At 43.7% G+C, this 18,762-nt stretch overlaps 4 protein-coding genes across 4 annotated transcripts in view; 2 read left to right on the plus strand and 2 right to left on the minus strand. All coding sequences in view use genetic code 11, as the record gives it.

Annotated features, from left to right (window-relative positions):
* Nucleotides 1–3,399: 3,399 nt before the first annotated feature.
* On the plus strand, nt 3,400–3,905 carry EGR_08209 (hypothetical protein; the record flags this gene model as incomplete). The annotated part of the gene is made up of 2 exons (XM_024497458.1): nt 3,400–3,591; nt 3,663–3,905. The coding sequence occupies 2 exons, from the start codon at nt 3,400–3,402 to the stop codon at nt 3,903–3,905; spliced, it is 435 nt and encodes a 144-aa protein (XP_024348168.1).
* Nucleotides 3,906–5,838: 1,933 nt separating this feature from the next.
* EGR_08210 (hypothetical protein) lies at nt 5,839–13,497 on the minus strand (the record flags this gene model as incomplete). Its single annotated transcript, XM_024497459.1, has 8 exons — nt 5,839–6,105; nt 6,839–7,218; nt 7,434–7,843; nt 9,925–10,229; nt 10,266–10,385; nt 11,640–11,909; nt 13,253–13,400; nt 13,442–13,497. The coding sequence occupies 8 exons, from the start codon at nt 13,495–13,497 to the stop codon at nt 5,839–5,841; spliced, it is 1,956 nt and encodes a 651-aa protein (XP_024348169.1).
* Nucleotides 13,498–15,313: 1,816 nt separating this feature from the next.
* EGR_08211 (EF-hand calcium-binding domain-containing protein) lies at nt 15,314–16,019 on the plus strand (the record flags this gene model as incomplete). The annotated part of the gene is made up of 6 exons (XM_024497460.1): nt 15,314–15,425; nt 15,458–15,562; nt 15,588–15,679; nt 15,717–15,782; nt 15,819–15,923; nt 15,957–16,019. 6 exons carry the CDS (start codon nt 15,314–15,316, stop codon nt 16,017–16,019), a joined length of 543 nt encoding a protein of 180 aa, XP_024348170.1.
* Nucleotides 16,020–16,121: 102 nt separating this feature from the next.
* The window catches only part of EGR_08212 (Serine incorporator 5), a gene marked incomplete at both ends in the record, with an annotated part of 6,064 nt that continues 3,423 nt past the window's right edge, over nt 16,122–18,762 (minus strand). Inside the window, 4 exons of the mRNA XM_024497461.1 lie at nt 16,122–16,359; nt 16,854–17,010; nt 17,099–17,617; nt 17,830–18,001. Of these exons, the coding sequence (XP_024348171.1) occupies nt 16,122–16,359; nt 16,854–17,010; nt 17,099–17,617; nt 17,830–18,001 (1,086 nt within the window). The remainder of the gene's footprint in view (nt 16,360–16,853; nt 17,011–17,098; nt 17,618–17,829; nt 18,002–18,762) is intronic.

An 18,762-nucleotide genomic window follows, 5' to 3' on the forward strand; every position in this document is an offset into this window, starting at 1 on the left:
ATCCATCCATCCATCCATCCATCCATCCATCCATCCATCCATCCATCCATCCTGTATCCATCCATCCAGTTATTCATCTTTAACCCGCCGCTTCTTCCCTGTCTAACCACCTTTTGACAGCCCGTAAATTTTTGTTTTGCATTTGTAATGCGAGTTTCAGTGGCACATTTAGCGCGGATTTCCGTTGATAATTTGGCGCCTGCATCTGAACTTATCACGTGTACAGCCAGAATGCATAAACAGGATCCGCACATCCTGCTGATAAGCGCATCACAGTGTGTAAAAACGCCTTCGCTGCGCTTTGCCATCGATTCCTGTCACATCACGTAGACTATTAATGACACCACCGTTGGTTTGACACCTACGTCACTGCGGTGTAAAGGCAAGGCTGGTTGCCGCCTGCTGGATGTTGCGTCGCTCTGACCTCTAGCGCCTTTTGGTTCGCGCTATGGAGGCGACTGCCTCTGCGTTTGCTGAGGAACGGTCAACTTCGATTCTCCCTCGAATCAGAGACACCTCGCTTGTACCTTGTTGCTTTAAATTTAATCGGTATGACGACGGCCACTTGCAGCGGCCTGACCAAGGCTAGATGTCAAATATCAGTGACCTCATGTTCGGGAGGAAAAAAGGTGGGAGCGTCAAGTAGGCCTACGAGCCAAAAAGAGCGGGCAGAATTGTCGTTTAAGTATTTTGAGGGAGTGGAGAACACTTTGATCTCTTCAAAAGGTGACTGAAAATGAGATTTAAAGTCAAACCAGCTGCAAGATGTTAAAAGAGATGGTCAAAAGGGGCATAAAATTACTTTTCTGGGTAAGCGGAGGCCCAACCGATCGGATTTCGACCCTTGCCTGGGTTCTTTGCATGGCACATTGTGGTTGTTGGGGTATTAGGGAGCTTGGCAAACCTTAAAGCTACCTGATTAAGTTGCCCGGAAGAAGAGGACTTTGCGATTTCCACTTTCCTATCAAAAACTCGACAAAAAATAAGTCGTTCGTTCTTCAAGTCATTGACATTTCCAGCTGGCCTCCATGCTTGTGTACCGTGGTGCAGTAGTTCGGTCCTCACAGAAATACGTCGTGAAAGTTCGAAATTTTTGGAGTGGCCAAAAAAAATTGGATTTGACTTTTCTGTACGCCTCGGTGCAGTGCTTCGTTGCAACTTGGAGGCTCATGGGTGCATTGTGAAGCATGACTCGGTGCGCGTCAGTCTCTCCGTACTGTAGGACATTGCGGGGTAGCGGGCTTTCGCCTCCTCGCCATCACTTTCCTCTTCTCTTTAAACCACTTTCATGTCATCACTTGTCAGTTGTGCCTGGAGGATGCAATTGGAACCTGTCAGCCTATTGACCAACAGGAGGATAGGGAGGTGGAAGACTGGGCGGATGATCCAAAACCACCCACAACTTGTCCACCCTATGCTGCTATACCGCCTAACCCCCCATCCTCCAAAGATTATGCCCGTATTTTGCGTGTGGTTAACTTTGGTGCATGTCATTATTTGCTGTGAAACGTCCATTAGATGAAGACCAAATGAACGAGGCGAGGAGGAGATAGGGCCGCGTTCACATCCCTATCCTCATTCTTCGCATCCTTCCGCATGAGTCACACGCAGTCACCCACCTCTTTGGCATGAGATAGGCGGATGTGAAGTAAGACAACTTGGAAACAGAAGTGGGACTGGGTGAGGGTAGGCCAAGGCAAGGATAGATTATTTACTTCTAAAGGCGACTAGATATTGCATTGACAGCTGGCTGGTGACAAACATGAAATACTAGAAGAAATTTTCCGTACTTTACTTTTCTTTGAAAGTGCAAGAACTCATTTGATTACTCTAAGTCGGTTTGTCAGTTAAGGTGTCTTGAAGTTAGCTCTGTTTACAATATCAAGTGGATTAGCTAAGGTCATTCTAAGGCCAGCTTAGTCTTGGTCATCGTTGAAATTTGATTATAAGTTATTTGCCAATTCTGAATGTATTGGCAGCGTTTAGCAGAATCTGAAAGACTTGTCTCGACTACCAAAGCTAGAACTACTACCTTTTTCCCATTTTAATGAAGAATTTCAAACGATTATCCTTTTTTCAAAAAAAAACGGGACTGATGGGAGCCTCGGCGCAGATCCAACCTGAGGGTCAGTAATCCATAAAATTATGACTAATTAAAAGGTTTTCGAGGAGAACTTGAACATAAAGAAATTTACACTAAAGAGTGAATGTCCGATAACTTACAAACTTTCTCCATGCTACGCAAATGTAGGATGGCTTTCCCTACTCGGTCTCCCAGAGGCTGGAAAGCGAATCAAAGGGGATATTACAGCTGGCTACCCAATTTATTAATTTAACTTCGGTTGTAGCAGGTATTAAATGACTAAGATTTATCAAATTTAACTCTACTTGGAAGACAAATTTACGTACCTACTTCTTCATTAGAACGCTCACAAGTTCCAGTTAGAACATAACTTTTATCTTGGAGATTAGGTGATTCAAATTTGGATCATAGCAACGAAAGGAATGGACAGCTGGATGCTACTCGCTTAGGTGGTTTTGCCGATGTGCAAAACACAAAGGATTTTTTATTTTCGAGTAAAAGTCGAATCATCGCAGTACTTTGTCCTAAACTAGCACAATTTGTACGTGACACGTGTTTTAATGAAGCCTATTGGCCTTGACTCCTCCCCATGAATCAAATTTGGGCACTTTCTAAAAAAATGACCAACCCAGGCTTCTCTGAGGTCAAATGAGCACTTATAATTCGTCCCTCTGGAGAAACGATAGAACTGAAATTTGCGTTCATGCTTGTCGACTTAAGATGTGCTAATAAATCTGGTAATTGCCAAAAACTTCAACCTCCAAACAGCCAGGTTTGGTGTCAAAAAATTGACTCACTTTGATCCCCACTAAAGCCTACTTGACATTCTTTGTCCCGAATTCAAGTAAAAGTAAAATGGCAGAATTTGGGCTTTCGTGAGGCGATTGATGCGTGATAATACTGTCGAAAAATAACTGACATTTTGGCAGCAATTTCCTGAACGCTTAGCCGACTTATTCTGAGAATCCCTCTTGGCATAATATGCAATTGAAGGATTAGTACATCCATTCCAAACACGGACCACCTAAATTTCCAGCAATTTTAAGTTGCTTTGGAATTAACCCCAATCTCGAACTTGGCCTTAACTGATTACTGACAGCTGGTCAAAAAAGCCTCCTAACCAGTGACCGACTGGTAGCCCCGAAGTAGGAGCTACGCCGACCAAACGTCCATGTCATGCCATATCACACGACAACACAGCCAAACTAGTCAGCCAGTCACGTTGCAGCCCTTTGTTTATTGGCCGGAGTAGCTGGTCGAAATCGGTTTGTAGTCGTGACCCGCCACTTACCCAAAGGTGTCCAGTTGACACAAAAATGAGCCGCGGACATGTCGTACCCTCCCTTCTCCTTCTTCTTGTCGTTCTGACGGCTTTCCTAGGTGTGAACGGCCTCAAGTGCTATCAGTGCGAGTCGCATAAGGAGGAGGGATGCTTTCCTCTGGATGCGAAATTGGTCAAACCGACTGAATGCCCTCCTGACGCTCAAGTTTGCACCATTCTCAAACAAGTGAGTTAAGACGCGATACTAGGTATTTTTGGCTAAATCGAGGGGCTGCAATCAAAAAATCCCTCTTTCAGGAGGCTCAATTTAAGCTAGCTTACGGAGAGGACCGGGAACCCAAAGTCCGCTATCTTCGCGGATGTTCCAGCGAGGCCCCAAAGGGCGCCTACTACTGCGTGGAGCGTGCTGGCACCGGGAGCAACACCAAGAATAGGTACTGCACCTGCGATTCGGACGCCTGCAATCCAGCTGACAGGAATGCGGTGTTGAGTGGTGCATTGGCTGCTGTGATGCTCCTACTTATCTCCAACCTGGCCTGATAGCAGTGGTGAAGTTATTTCTGTGTATAGTGTTATGATTTTGGCGTTTGACAAGCATAATTATACTTAGTAGATTAAACGAGATGTTGTGGTAATAAAGTGCCTGCCGATGTTGACTTCCTTCGTGATTTAAATTACATTTTGATTTTCCATTCTTAACTCAAGCGCACGCTCCAAAGCGTCAATCCAAGCACACTAATTCTTAAGGTTGAAGGATTATTGGTTTGCGATTTTGTCATAGGTCAGTTTGAGATTTAAAATAATAATAGAATAGCTAAACTTGGAGATGTGAGACGTTAATTTAGACAGATGAACCTGACACCTCAAATTTCAGTCTGAATACTAGTCAATCGAGACGTGGAACATCTTCCACGGGTGAGTACCGGGTCAGCAATCTAACACTTAATGAGATTCGCCTTGAGGTTGTATTCAAGATTAATGACATTGCCTGATTTGGTCGTTTGTAACTCTTTGGGCTTTGTTTAGGAGTACTTTTTGGGGTTAGTCGAAGCCAAAGGCCTACCAGACTGTCTGGACATTCGGCATGACGAAGTAATACACCATGAGAAGTTAATTACGTGGACACTAGGCCAGCATTCAGCTCTCGGCTGAAATCAACTACAGCAGCTAACACCGTCTGTGCCTTGTTTATCGTAATGCCAACTCGTACGGATGCCACCGGCGCCACAAGTACATTGGCACCCCTATTTTACTTCCTGCTTTTCCTTGTCGCGTTAAGGTGTCCAGCTGCACTACATTGTGTATTACGAACGAACAAGTTAATGTAAAAACGACTGAACAGGTGCAGAACGGTTCTTGGTTTCTAGGCAGCATTAGAAGTGGTCAAATCAGTAGTGCAAAAATTAATATCATAGCAGGAGCACAAAACAACCAAACGGTGACGATCAACCTTCCACTCGAAGCTTGGGGTAGAGGAAGTTTGTATAACTTTGTCCCGTGTAAGCCACCTCGCCCACCACAGCCTGCTAACTATCGAGATAGCAGGGATCCTCCCCTCCGCCGAGCTATCACGCTAAGGAGGACTTAAATGCGGTCTCATTCCGCTAACATTTGATTTGCTACGTGTAGCATCAACGTCACCTCAAAGGCCAACACCCAACGTTTCATATCAGTCTGAGGACGAGTACTACTATCAGGCGTATAAGTAGCAATAACCCGCCAGCAAGGAAACGTAGAACTAATTGACCCTTTGAACCTCTGCTCGAGCATCGCTTTGCTCGAATCAAGAACGCCTACCGCGTATTACGCATTTAGTGGTGTTCCAAGAATTGGTTCTGTTTCTGGCGTTATTGACCATTCAGGTGTACTGAATGCGAGCGCGTTTTCGAGGACATTCTAGCGGGTCTGAAAGTTTGTCAGAAAAAAGTGAAATTTCACAAAACCAGAACAAGAGCATCGAAGTCAGTCTTGGTTACTTAAGTCTAAACGGAGAGGCACTTCAGGGGACAACTCAAGTGGCGGTACAGAAGCAGGTGACCGACATCTACTCCACATTTGTTGGTGTTCAAGGCAATGTCAGCGCCTAAATAAACTACCTAATTGCTACATATGGCTGCAGTTCCGAAGGCTCAAAACAAAGTAGCCAAGGGAACAAATTAAACTGTTCCATAGTCACCGAAACTTCAAGGCGATAACGAAGGCGCATTTATACTAGTTTATCACGCTTTGCATCATAGTTAATAGATTCCAATAAGTTGTTGCGATTTTTCGCATCCCTCCCTACTTCTATCCATTTAAGAATGAGGAAATAGTAGTTGCTTCATCACCTTAACACCCGAGGAGCTCAAATCCAGATCTTCAAGCCAGTGCTACTTAAAAGTACTAAGTAGTAGTATCACAGACTACGTGAAGGCAAAAAGAAAGACAAGTACACCTTGATTTCCCGACTGTGCCTCATAAAAGACCGTTAGAATTAAGTGCACGTGTGAAAGCTTCTATTGCGTCGACGACGGAGTCCTCCAATGAACTCCGTCACCCCCTCCTCCTCCTCGCCCTCCAATTGGTTCCTAATGGGACACCGACGACAGGACTGTTGACTGTCACCCAGCCCAGCGGTATCAAGAAAACCGGTAGAGGAGGATGAGGAGGCCATATCCGGCTGGCTGTCACGGCTAGATTGTGGGAGGAGTCGACATCCTGAGGAACGCCGCCACGCTATCCGTTCTGGACGTTGACGCGTCTACAGAGGGGAAAAAAAGAAGGCATGCAGAATTAGCATCAAAAAGTAAAAACTGGGAAGAAAACATTTTATTGATAATCAGAGATCCGAAGCTGCGGTGGTTTAGGGGTGAGTAAGAGCAGCTCGAAAAATGCTGCAACCTACTGCAATCTGATTGGTTACAAATCAGGTGGTAGACGCTTGCGATTGGTCAGCCCTGTTGGAGGTAATAAATGATTTTATTTGGTAAAAGAACGATCACTATAATTAAAAATTTCTAATCTTCTGCAGGAATGGTGCTTAGATGCCAACGAAATCATTTGCTTACTAGCATTGATAAATTGGAGACCAATAAACTGGAGTTATTGAAAACTAAACTAGTTTAACAAGGATGGTCAATGAATGGCTCCTGAGGTCAGCAAAAGTCACCAGCAAAATCATAGCGCCATTCCTACTCTTAAACACCCACAGACTAATAAGTGCAGCTATAGTAAATAAGGGTATCTAGGCAACAGTCTAAATATAGGATGGCGTAATGCATTCGAAGCAAGTCGTCGCAGCCTCCAAACCGCATCCGTGTTAGCCAATGGAAGAGGTGGTCCAGAAAAAAACGTCAGCCAATGAGATGGAGAACTACGTGACAAATGGATGGTGTATGCTTAAGTCAATAAGGCCTCCATTTTAGGAGAGCTAAGGGAAAACTAGGCCAGGGAAGCATACACTTCCTTTTCGACAACCATTCTAATCAACTCACCAATGACTTGGATCGGAATATCTTCGGTGAGGCACAAACCGCAGCCAACTGGAGACCCTCACCTGAGATCTTGTAAGAGCTAGTCAGGTGCACGGAAGGCGTTGTCTCGTCAGAGGGGGACGAGGATATGGAGGTATTTATAGTAGCGGCAAGATTGGCTTCATGGAGGTCAAAAAGCCCCACAGAGGAGGGTGGATGTTGAGTCAACATGAAAGCGGAATTTTGAAGCACTTTCAAGGTAAAAATCCCACCCCACACGCCAAGGAGGGGGCTGAACCAGTAGACGAGAAGGTGATGCAGCGGGTTGGAGGCACGACCGAGACCCCAGGTTTGAATCACCGCGTTAACGCCGTTTGCGTACGCACCGGTTAGGGGTAGACCTTTGGAAAGACGAAAAACCAAGCCTAGGTAGGACAAAGCCTACTTGTATCGCCGATTTCGGTGGAATCCGAAAATACGGGTGTATCCCGACTTGAGATATATACTACTCGGAAGAAGGATGGATAAACGGAGGAGTCTACAATCACTTGCACCACCTACTTATACAAGTACATACAAATATAAGTAGTATCAGTATAAAAGCAGAAAAACGAACCCAGATGCACAAAGTAGATGCACACCGCCTGTCTCACCGAAAATACCACGAATTCCAGCGTCCACCAATCCTCCTGCCTCCTTTCTAGATGGTGACGTTTCCAGAGGTTCAGGAGAGCAGGTAGCCCCCCCGCCAACACCACGTCCATAAAGGCGACACCGGCTTCTACGCCGATTCCCACAAGGAGGGGCACGTGGAGATCCCCGATGCTGTCGTTGAATTCATCACCATCATCATGGTCCTCATGATAATGTTGAAGAAGGAGACGTTGGCCGTGAAGACAGGCATGGTGGGTGGAGAGACGCAGTCCCCACCAGAAGTAGGAGATGTAGAGAGCAAATAATGCACCTAAAAGTTGGAGGCACCAGGAGAGGCAGACACCGAGGAGGTCTGTCTGGTTCATGAGGTAGCTGAGGCGAGAAAAAGGAGATCCGATAAGTGCTTACGACTCGGCTCATCAACCACTGAAGAGCAAGGAGTTGGGTAGCTTCAGGAGGAGTGGAAAAAAGTTGATGTAAAGGTGAGAAGTAGGTGAGTGAATAGGTCTAGGACGAATCGCAGATGCGTGAAGAAAAGCTGGATGAAAAAGTCAGCTTAGATCTGGCTCCTATATGTTACACGGGTAATCCGCACTTGCGAGGAGATGGAATCGAAGAGAATGGATCAGGAATTGTTAGATGGTCTCCACCTTTCAAGTGGTGGGTGAAAAGGGTGATACATGGGTGGAACCTTGTTGAAAGAATAGGTAACAAACATCAACGCATGAAGTCATTGATGCATCAGGGGTTGGCTATGCTGCTGTATTCTACCTACACCTCGTTGACAATCACAAAAGGACTGATTTCTCACCAGCACCACTGAGGGAGACAATTATTTCACGTTTGGAGCCTGTATAAGCTGCTGTGTCAGTCAAATTTGTCACCATGGAGAAAGAGCTCTGTTGCAAGTCATCACAACGTCAAAAGCAAGCCATCACGGTGGTGTGGGGCATACTATGACGGGGTAAGCGCTTTACACTTTGATATCTGATCAACTTTGACAACGCTTTGCAAAGTAAAGGAGGCCCTGAGCAACCAGGTGACGGCCAGCGACGATCCATTAGAATACCAGCCCTTACTAAAAGCTATTCATGTGACCGTACCTGAGGTCAGGAGGAAGCGGCAGACACAACCCCCGGTGGATGCAATCTGTGGCCGACGCGTGGAAGGCTACTTACCCTGGGCTGCAAACGAGGCCAAAGTTGACGAAGAAGAGGTATAACTTTTGAGCTATTGATCAAGAGAGTGGAGAATCGCCAAATATTCTCATTTCTGTCTTGCGAGTAGTTTCAAGTCTCTCTAACACTATTGTGAGTGACGCAGAATCACAATAATTAAGCGGCTTGAGCATAAGCACAAGATGCTTTCGTCCCATAACAAAAAAGTACGCTGCTAGTGCGACAGTTTCACGATAAACATTGGCTGGAAAAATAAGCATCGATATTTCAATGCGGCAAAGCCTAACAATTTTAACCACCTAGTAATTTTTGAGACAAAAATGAAACAATTTTTGGGATCTTCTTGTCGTCATTCCTCAGCAATATTGAGTCGTGTTTTATTTAAAGACGATTTCAGGAGACGTGTTCGGATAAAAAATGAAATGAGTTTATGGAGGAGATCGTCCAGCCCTAAGCGTTACTTCTAGGGTCAGTTCTCACTGAATTTTACACGAGATGTTTCCCTAATTACAACCGGAATTGGAGACCTCCCAGACGGGTCGTCTGAATGTATCCAGCAGCGACTACTGTTGTTTTGATGGTCACAATACTAAGATGCCTGTGTCCCCTGATACCACCAGGAGTTACCCAGGCAAAACGATTTGGAGGTTAGCCACGAACATTTTCACTCTTTATCCGCTTATTATCAACGTGAGCGTATTGCAAATCCAAAACTTCCCTTTATTGAAGTTATTCCGAACTATTTTGTGTCTTAAAAGAATCAGTTAGGGGAAGCTTCAACGAGAGGTCGAGATGGATGCTAGAGGAAGATCGACACCATGTGTCAAGACAAAACGCTACAATATTACTGAGCCCCAAAATAAAATCAAGTGCTGATAGTAAATCAGGATCTACGACTTAGGGGGAGATAGTTCAGAGCGGTACTGATAATCAATGACTACAACGCTTTGCGGTCGAAATAAGAAATTGAAACTCACTTTTACCAGTATTAAACAACTCAAAGTAATTCCAAGTTTTAAGGGTTCCGTTGTTGACAGATAGGGATGATTAAAAATTAAGTGAAATACAAACAGAAAAATCAAATCAGAAATTCTCCACCTGACAAAATTATTGGAAGCATCAAGTATGAAGTCCCCGAAGTCCTGAAACATTGTCTAACTGGAAAATCAATAGTGGCAATTTCTGAAAGCGATTTCCACAACAAATGGGCGACTTTAAAGACTGCATTGAGAGACAGAAACCTAACCAGAGAACGAAAATGAATATCCTCAAAACTATCGCTGCGAATAGACTGAGATCCAATAATAATAATTATCATTGACTTGCCGATAGAAGACATTACAAGTGGAGCCGAGGGCATCTCTCCAGGCATACTTTAGCATCAATAGGTTATGAATGGTGATCGAGGCAAGAACGGCCATATTTCCCAGGGTAACACGAGCAATGGCGTTTTCCAAACTGCAAGCACAGGCCTGAAATGCTGCGACCCCATCCTGAAATGCTACGTGAATACTTTCACGGAAGTATTTGGCACGAGACTGTTCTGTCTGAGTTGCATTAGCATTTGATTTTTGATAAATCTGGAAAAATACGGTGTGAAAAAGGAGTCAGCTTACAAATAAAAGGCACTTCTTCAGCAGCTGCCCTCCTGCATATACGAGAAAACAGAAGAAAAAGGAAAGTGCTAGGGCACAACATTCGTCATCTGTTAAATCAAGCATTAAAAAACTGGTCGCCTACTACCCAACCACATGAGGGCAAAGAAAATTACATTGGGGGCTAAGGTGACATTAAACCTGAGCAAAGCACAAAATTAACCAATCAGAAGACACTCGAAATTGCGGTTTAAAGGGAGTATTGCTAATGCCGTGAAGGCAAAACAACAGAAACAAAAGTGGCGACGTAGAATTATTCTGTATGCCTTTCTCCAGCAGCCTCTCCCCAAATTTATCACTTGTTCGAACAAGTGATCTGTCTAATGAAGGAATAATTACCACAACCCTACTATAAGAGATTTAAAACATGAAAAATGCAATTTCTCTCTGCGTTTTAAGGAATATGTAATATGGTAGTTATTAAGGGCCAGCATGAAAGCCTTGTACACATCTGGTTTAGCATGATGAACCCCAGATGAGTTATTTGCATGGTTCGAATGCTACCCCGTATTGGAATTGCAGCCCACGTGGACTGAGGTGCAAACAATAATTGCTCAACTTTGCTTAATACAAACTGTAGCGTCCCAAGACTCCCTGAAGACGAAAGAAGACAAAATACTTGGAGAGAATATATATTCAGCGCAGAGAAGGTGTCTGGGCTATTGGCATGGCCCGAAAGGCCAGCCCACCCAACGAGGTACAAGAGGGCCGATTCGAAGTACAAAAATGGCTCCTCACCAATACCGAGGGAGAAGCCACTACTGTATTACACACACCCCATCCACGCATTCTTTTCTAAAAATCAACTTCTACCACACTATCTGCACTCTCTTTCTTCTACGAATAACCAGCCCCCGTTGTCAACCCATCAGATCCCCATCTCACTCTAATACACTCGCTTGGAAACTTAAATAAAAATCCTCCTTCGGTAGCTGCAGTGCTCCACCCGCGTGTCCTAAAAGCCCTCCACCCTATTCCAAATTCACATTAGAATTCTCTCGACTCTCCCCACCAACGCCCATTCGGTCAGAAAATGGCCGCCATAATATATGCCCTCCCACAAATGTATTATGGAAAATCTAAAGGGCCCTTGCGTGCGCCTTGACTAAAATGAGCGGGTTTAGTGATGGACCCACAGAGAGGGGACGGTTTGCTGCAGACCAATAGCTTAAGACGCCCGATGCCGAGACACTACCCAAGTACAAATCAGTAGAGCCTCCTCTTGATGCTAGCCCCATCGCAGCCAATTGAAAAAGGGAAGAATAGGGCAAAATTGAAAACTCTCTTCTCAAAAACGGCAACGAATCAGCTAGAAGCCAAGATTTGTCGATTCACCCTGTCAACCAGCCTCTGATCGAGCCGTCGATGCTGTCGTCGCACAAAGATATAGGAGGCGAGACCACAACATCCAATGAAGGCTTCAAAGATGACAAAACTCCGCCGTTCTGCTTGCAGATCACTGAATGTTTTGGGATCACAGGCCACCCATTTAGGGGTGTTCGAATCAGCCATCTTGTGCGCATTTTTATCGTTGCCCTTCGGCTTAATGGCATTGCAGACGACTTGAACTCGATAGCCCGTACCCCCGCAAGCTGGATCTGATTTCTGTGTAGAGAAAGGAGTAAAAGAACTGCAGGGGATTGCCTGAAAAAGACTTACAAGAGATAAAGTTCCCTACAACTTCAGGCTTCTGTGGTAAGAATAAATTGAATGATGAGAGGGAAGGCATGAGATTAGTATTCTTGAAGTGTACGTCCAATTGCTGTGGAAGAAGAACGACAGCACTTCCATGTTAAATCAACCCAGAACCGGATTCTTCTTTCCTCAGGGTTACGAAGGCTGTTATAGTCAACTGGAGACCATTTAGCCACCTCCAGAGCAAGAAGACCACACTTTAAGGCGTGACGAACAAACTGCACCGACTTCTCTACACAGCACCCTATCCGAACATCTATCCACTTATCCAACCGGAGCTCAGTCGGCAATTCTAAAGCGGCCTCCATAACGGAATCACCCTAATACGGCCCAGTTTGTCTCGTCGGTCAACTGTACTGTGAAGATTTAAAGCATAAAACGCATTTAACAACATTTTCATTATTTTCAAGTAATACACTCGACGATGGAATAACAGATGCCAAGCTGTCCCCAAGGTAGACGGCAGATGCCTTTGGATCTGGATTTACCGATGAAAACAATCGAGATTGGAAACAGTGGCTGCTATGTAGTTACTAGTTTTTACTAACAAATGTGAGAAGGAAAGTGAAGAACACTCATGAGCTGTTCCATAATTCCTGTAGTATTTACTCAGCGGAGAAACACGAGAATTTAATAAAATATGGGCATATATGTTAGTTTTCAGGTGGTCCTTTGACTAAAAATAGTCACAAAACATGTCAAACTGAAGCAACTTTTCTATTTTCAATAGCCGAGCGCTGGCCGTTTGATCTCGATGTCACAATTTCACTTATGGATCATAGGGGAGAGGAAAGTAAGCATTCGGCTTGAGCTATGGGACTCGTGAAACACTTCAATTAAATAAAATGTCGTCAAGTGAATTATGCATATCAGTTTTATGCGTGAGAAATTAAAAGGCACTAAGAATTTCAAGTGGCCATAGCTTGCGATCATTTAACGCAATCCACTAAATCCACCGACCCAACAGTCCGTCGACTTCCTGACCTCCTAGCACAATAGTTCCTCCTTCAGATCTGGGTGCGCGTACATCAGCCAGTCAACTGAACGCTCTCAAATGTGTTAACCAACTGGTTTTTTTACATACAACAGGAAAAGATGATTACCAAAACAAAAGTTTCACCACGAAGAAAAGCTAATTAGAACTAGAAATAGAGAGCAAAAACACAATAAAACAAATATGAGAAGGAGAATGATCATTAAACTCATTTTACTTAAGATGGCATTAAAACGAGAATGAACAATCGGCAGCTTACCATGTCGACTTGGTTGCAGAGCTGACAGGATGTTAGGTAGTAAAATGACTGATTATCAGTGCAAGGATTAGCAGTGTCGAAAGTAGGTCGCAGTGGACGTAGGGCAGAGGAGACTGATTCTTCGATGAAAAAGATAATGGAAGCGACTCTAGAGAGGAGAAATTAGAAACAAAAGCAGACATAACATACACAACAAGGACGACTAGTGCGATGGTAAGAATCCTCTTTGTACAGCACTCAATCATAATTCAGTAAAAAACCTGAAAAAAAGCATTAATTCATCCTGAGATGCGACAAAAATATTGGAACAGCAAAAGCACGCTATTTTTGTGGCATTAATCAATGCACATGACGACAAAGAGCTAGAAACTACAATAGGGTAACGAAGAGCGCTTAAAAGTGAACAAAAACACAGAACACGACCATCGAATCCCGAAAACACAAACACGGACCTCCATAACGGAATAACAACGAGTTCGAAGAGCGGTCCTCTCGTGGTCAATTAGAACAAGTATACTTGGCTCTTTAAAATAATTCAGTAAAATTCATATTTTAATTATTTTTAACTCGTAGTTAGACATATTTTTAGTAAGCAAAGTAAGCAAGTTTAGGATTACTCTGCGGAGATTTATGTGCCTGCTTCATCATATGCATAATTAGGTAGGGCGCTACAGCCTTACAAAGCCAAGCTACCATTTAAAATGCAGTTTGAAAAAAAATTTGCTGCTAATAATGGGATAAAATAGTGATTCAAAATACTTGCTTCTATCTCAGTAACCTCGATTTGACATGACATTTAATTTGCTAAGATTATTTACCCCTCAGGCTGCATGGGCAAAACTTAATTTTAAAAAAGATAGTATTTTAGGTGTGTGTATAATTTATCAGGTTTTTAATAAAAAATACTAAGGTCTGAGTGCGGACTTGAGGTGCTACACATCCAAAAGCCTAACAGTTCCACCTCCCCCTAACTCATTTATATATTAATACATTAGCATACACATTGAGCTTTCCATCAATGCATTTATAAATTTACTTTTGTTTTAATTTGCTCCCACTTCACACATCGAGCCACCCGTCACCCTAACCCCCCACCTAGCTTTCATCTTTTCCAGATACTATTTTTCAAAACCTTGAGATCGTCAGCTATGTGGCGTCCCGAGACTCCCTGAAGACAAAAGAAGACACATTACTCGGGCAGAATACATATATCCAGCACAGAGAAGGTGTCTGGGCTATTAGCATGGCCGAAAAGGCCAGCCCACCCAATGAGGTACAAGGGGGCTACTTCTATGTACAAAAGTGGCGCCTCGCCAGAACCGAGGGATAAACCACTGTCGTATTACGGCTAGCATAGCGACTTTTCAGAATGAACGCTTAACAGCTGTAGATTTACCACTTTAGACTCTTTAGCCTTTGTGGTTGGGAGCCTTGCTATGGCTCACCACCGTACTCACATTCTCTCATCACCAAGCAAACTAGATCAAAGGGGCCAACTGTCCTTAAATATCCTACTGATTACCTCCTGCTCAAAAGAAATAAACCTGCAAAATTTCTAGGTGTTGAATTCATTCTTGGCACCACTTTTCACTCCTGTTTTGCCAAAAGGAAATAATGAAATGGCGTAATTTTACGCTTGAATAAATTGAGGTGTCAGTTAAAGAAGTGATTCTAATAGCCAAATAAAGTCAAACAAATGAAATCATTTCTCTGACTTCAGTAGGAAATGTCTTAAATTAGATTTGAAATAAACAAAAACCAAGGGCTTTGTTAAAGTTAGGCGTGAATGAAACTGTTGTTTTTGATTCCTTTGCAAAACTATTTACTATTTGATTAGTGAATTTACAGTACTCTTAACATCATTTGAGCCACCCAAGATAAATAGCCGCCCTGTCCTTGAGACAATACCGCTCAGATTAATGTAGCTATGTCAAAAGTGACTTTACGAAAACGAATTTCCAAAGCCTCGGAAAGTCTTGCGAAGAGCACAAAGTGTAGAGTGTAATGTGCAGCAATTATAGACCTTAAGTCAGTAGATCTGAGTGTGAGGCTCTTCTTAACATGTACGTAGATATCGCTTCAATGACCAAAAACAATACTATCAACAGAAGTATTTTTCGTCACACGCTCTTTACTATATTTAATCTTACTGACGACTTTATTCTTGACAGAAGTAAGCCTTGTTAATGCTTTGGTACCCTGCAGTTTTTGCTGTTTTTGATGAAAATTCTGACGGTGTAATTTCAATGGAGGAATGGGTTAAGGGCTTATCAATTTTACTTCGGGGTGATTTAAAGGAAAAAGCCCTATGTAAGCCTCTACTTTATTTTGACAGTGTTAGTCACATTTTCTGTGTACGACCTAAACGATGATGGGGTAATATCGAGGGACGAAATCTTCCAGATGTTAAGTTTGAGTTTGGCTAATGTAAGATCTACGACCTCAGCTAAGAATTTCCTTCTAGCAAGCTGATAACGAAGACAACGATGAAATTACCAGAGACCTCGTGGAATACGCCTTCAAACTACTAGTTACGAGCATTTGTGATTACTTATCTTTGGTCTAGGACGTCGATCATGACGGAAAAATAACCTTCGATGGCTACCTAAAAGCTGTTCAGGGCGAGATTTTATTGCTGGAACTTCTCGGGCCCTGTCTACCGACAGATCTCGTAAGACCTACACTAATGTCCATTTCTTCGCAGGCTGCAACTGCTTTTTTGGTCAAATTTGAAGATCCCCACTCCAAGAGAAGAGTAAAAACTTGAAGATTTCGCCTCTTGATAATGTCTTATTCCGGATACAAATGAATAAATAAATGTACTAACGAATGATGAAAATACACCAAAAAATGTATCAGTATTTTCTTTTTAAACCCTAGAAGGTGAAGATTTTTTGTTTTTATTTTGGCTGGGGTTATTTTCGGGTTCCTTAGCGACCCAATGTGTTGCTGGATTGAGGGGAGTTTGAATGAGGCTTCGACTGAAACAGAATCGCATGAAACAGAGAGTCCAGAGGTAGAGAAGAAGGGCCAAAAAAGCCGAGAATAGTTTCATCCACATATTTGCCCAGGATTCCATCACCGCCTGTAGGCTGGAGATTTCGGGACTACAAGGTAGAGAAGCAAGAAGAGTAGAAACAGCATAAAATACCTACTGATATGAAATGGTGAGGCAGAGGACTCAACGGGTGCTATTCATGGCTGCTTCCGCCCCAGACAGAGGCACAGCTCACACACCTCCAGAAAGACGTCAGTATGCAATTGTACGGAAATTTTCTTTCTTGCAGATGGTTCCCAAGCATTCGGGAAATCACACCCTTATTCGCTCCCTCCTAACTGGACGAGTCTATGCATTCGGCAGACCCATGCTCAATCCATTACCAAGCTCAAACACAGTCTCGGTTTGGCCTCCCACATGTCACATCTCTGTATTGACTCGACCACCTGATTGGTGGTCTCACCAGGATTCAGACAGCTCCGACATAGAAAGTCCAGTTTATAACACCGGCGACCCAGTTTATACTATATTTGTATTTTTTCGATCAACCGATACAACTTAGGTGGCAACAACAAGTAGTATACATCAAGTGTGTTGACTTACTTATACCAATTGGTCAACTGCGCCATCATAAAGAGGGTAGCCAGACAGAAGGTAAAATGGAACCAGGCATAGGAGTAGACAGTGAGAATGGCCTCATTGTAGATGGTAAAACGGTCCTTCGGCGATCGTTGGGGAAGGAGGACTTCAGCCAGTGACACTGTGGAGGATGGAAGAAAAAGGAGAGGAACAAGTAAAATCCCTTTACCGCCTCAAAACGCTACCGATTCGACCTAGTACACACGTACCGACGGATTCGGCCATCTCCTTATTCTCATGAAGCAAGTGCCTTCCCTCGTCACCAGCGAGGTATTGAGTTACAAATCGAGCCTTTTCCAGTCTCACATCGTCTATAGACATGAAGTCCTTGAGATCCTGCGCCAAGGGAAAATTCACCGTTCCGTAAGCGGATGATGGTCGTTCTTTCCCCAAATTCGAAATGACGCGCCTTCCATTAGAGGAAGCCGAAGAACGATGAGGAAGAGTAGACACGCCCACAAGACATTCCACATTGACAGAAACACGAGGGAGAGTTTTTGAGGTAGGAGCAGGACTGATTTCTCCCATTGCAAGCATTTCAACTTCTCCAGGAGGTGATGGAATCAGCTGTGGCGCAGATGATGGTGAGGTTAGACCAAGACGCTTTTTAAGAAGCCTTCTTCGAAGAGATTCGTTGGGATTTTTGACTGGTGGAACAGTCTCAGAAGAAATGGATTCATGCTCAGAGGGGCTGGTTGAGTCGACGATCTCTTTTAGCATTTCAAGGACTGGGAAAGCAAGAATGTGGACTTAAGGTTGCAAGATACTACTGAAATTGCCTAATTAGCAAACTATTTACTACTCTACTCGTCTCAATCAATCTAACCTTAACTATGCTTGAAGCCCATCAACTACCCAATTCAACAGACTCTTGACTCCGGATCTCGTGAAATACGAGGATGAGTGAGATGCCAATAAAATGTTTCTTTCAGAAGCATACCCATTCTGCGACGTTTGTTGCGTCTTTCGGTGCCAAAGCAGGCACAGGACTGGGAGGAGGGAGGAGGCAGTGTTGGACTGGTGGATGCAGCATTTGCGCTTCTTCCCATCGCCTCACGTTGCTGATTTTCTTCCTCCTTCACCTCGGCTAGCATCTTTTGAATGATGGTTTTCTGGGAAAGGGGGTAAAGACGGAATAATAGCACTTTATTGGGATGTAGCATATAGGAATAAGAGTGTGATAAAGGCATAATGCATTTGGCGTTAAAGTGGCTAAAAAGACCTTTATACACTTTGAATATTTTAAATAGCAGCGTCACATATGTGTGACGCCGGATGTACTACTATGAGCTTGGTGTCGCATATACGTGATACGCGTTGCGTATCAAGATAAGACAGGCGTGGTCGCATGAAATCACCTACTGCAAACAGTTTGAATAAAAAAAAAAACAAGCACAAGCGCTATTTGCTGTACATCTGGTGAGAAAGGCGCTTTGGCAACAATTCACATAATATTCTGAATGAAAAACAAAGTATCTGGGCGAAAGCGACGGCTGATTTTCCCTAGGACACTTGAGTACTAGCGACCTTCTATCTTATTTAACTCAAAAAGGCAATCCAAATCGTACACTAGTCCTCCACCGTGACAGCCTGTGGCATTAAAAACAAGATCAAGACGCATCGTCGAATGACCTTCACCTGTCATCGCTTTTGGTGCATTCAGTCATTCGCACTCTGGGCTGCTACTTCAGGTAGTGAATCACTGGTTTGATACTTTCCCCTAACAACTATCCGGTGGGCGTGGGCAAAAGTCAAGACACGTCGGCAGGCACCGTGCCTGCCAATATCCCATGCTTACAAGGCGTACTTACTACAGACTGGTAATGATTTGGCTCCATTTCAAAGCCCTGATCAAGTCCTCTTTCCTCAACTG

The sequence above is a fragment of the Echinococcus granulosus genome (assembly GCF_000524195.1).
Source record: "Echinococcus granulosus chromosome Unknown EG_S00098, whole genome shotgun sequence".
Lineage (NCBI taxonomy): Eukaryota > Metazoa > Platyhelminthes > Cestoda > Cyclophyllidea > Taeniidae > Echinococcus > Echinococcus granulosus.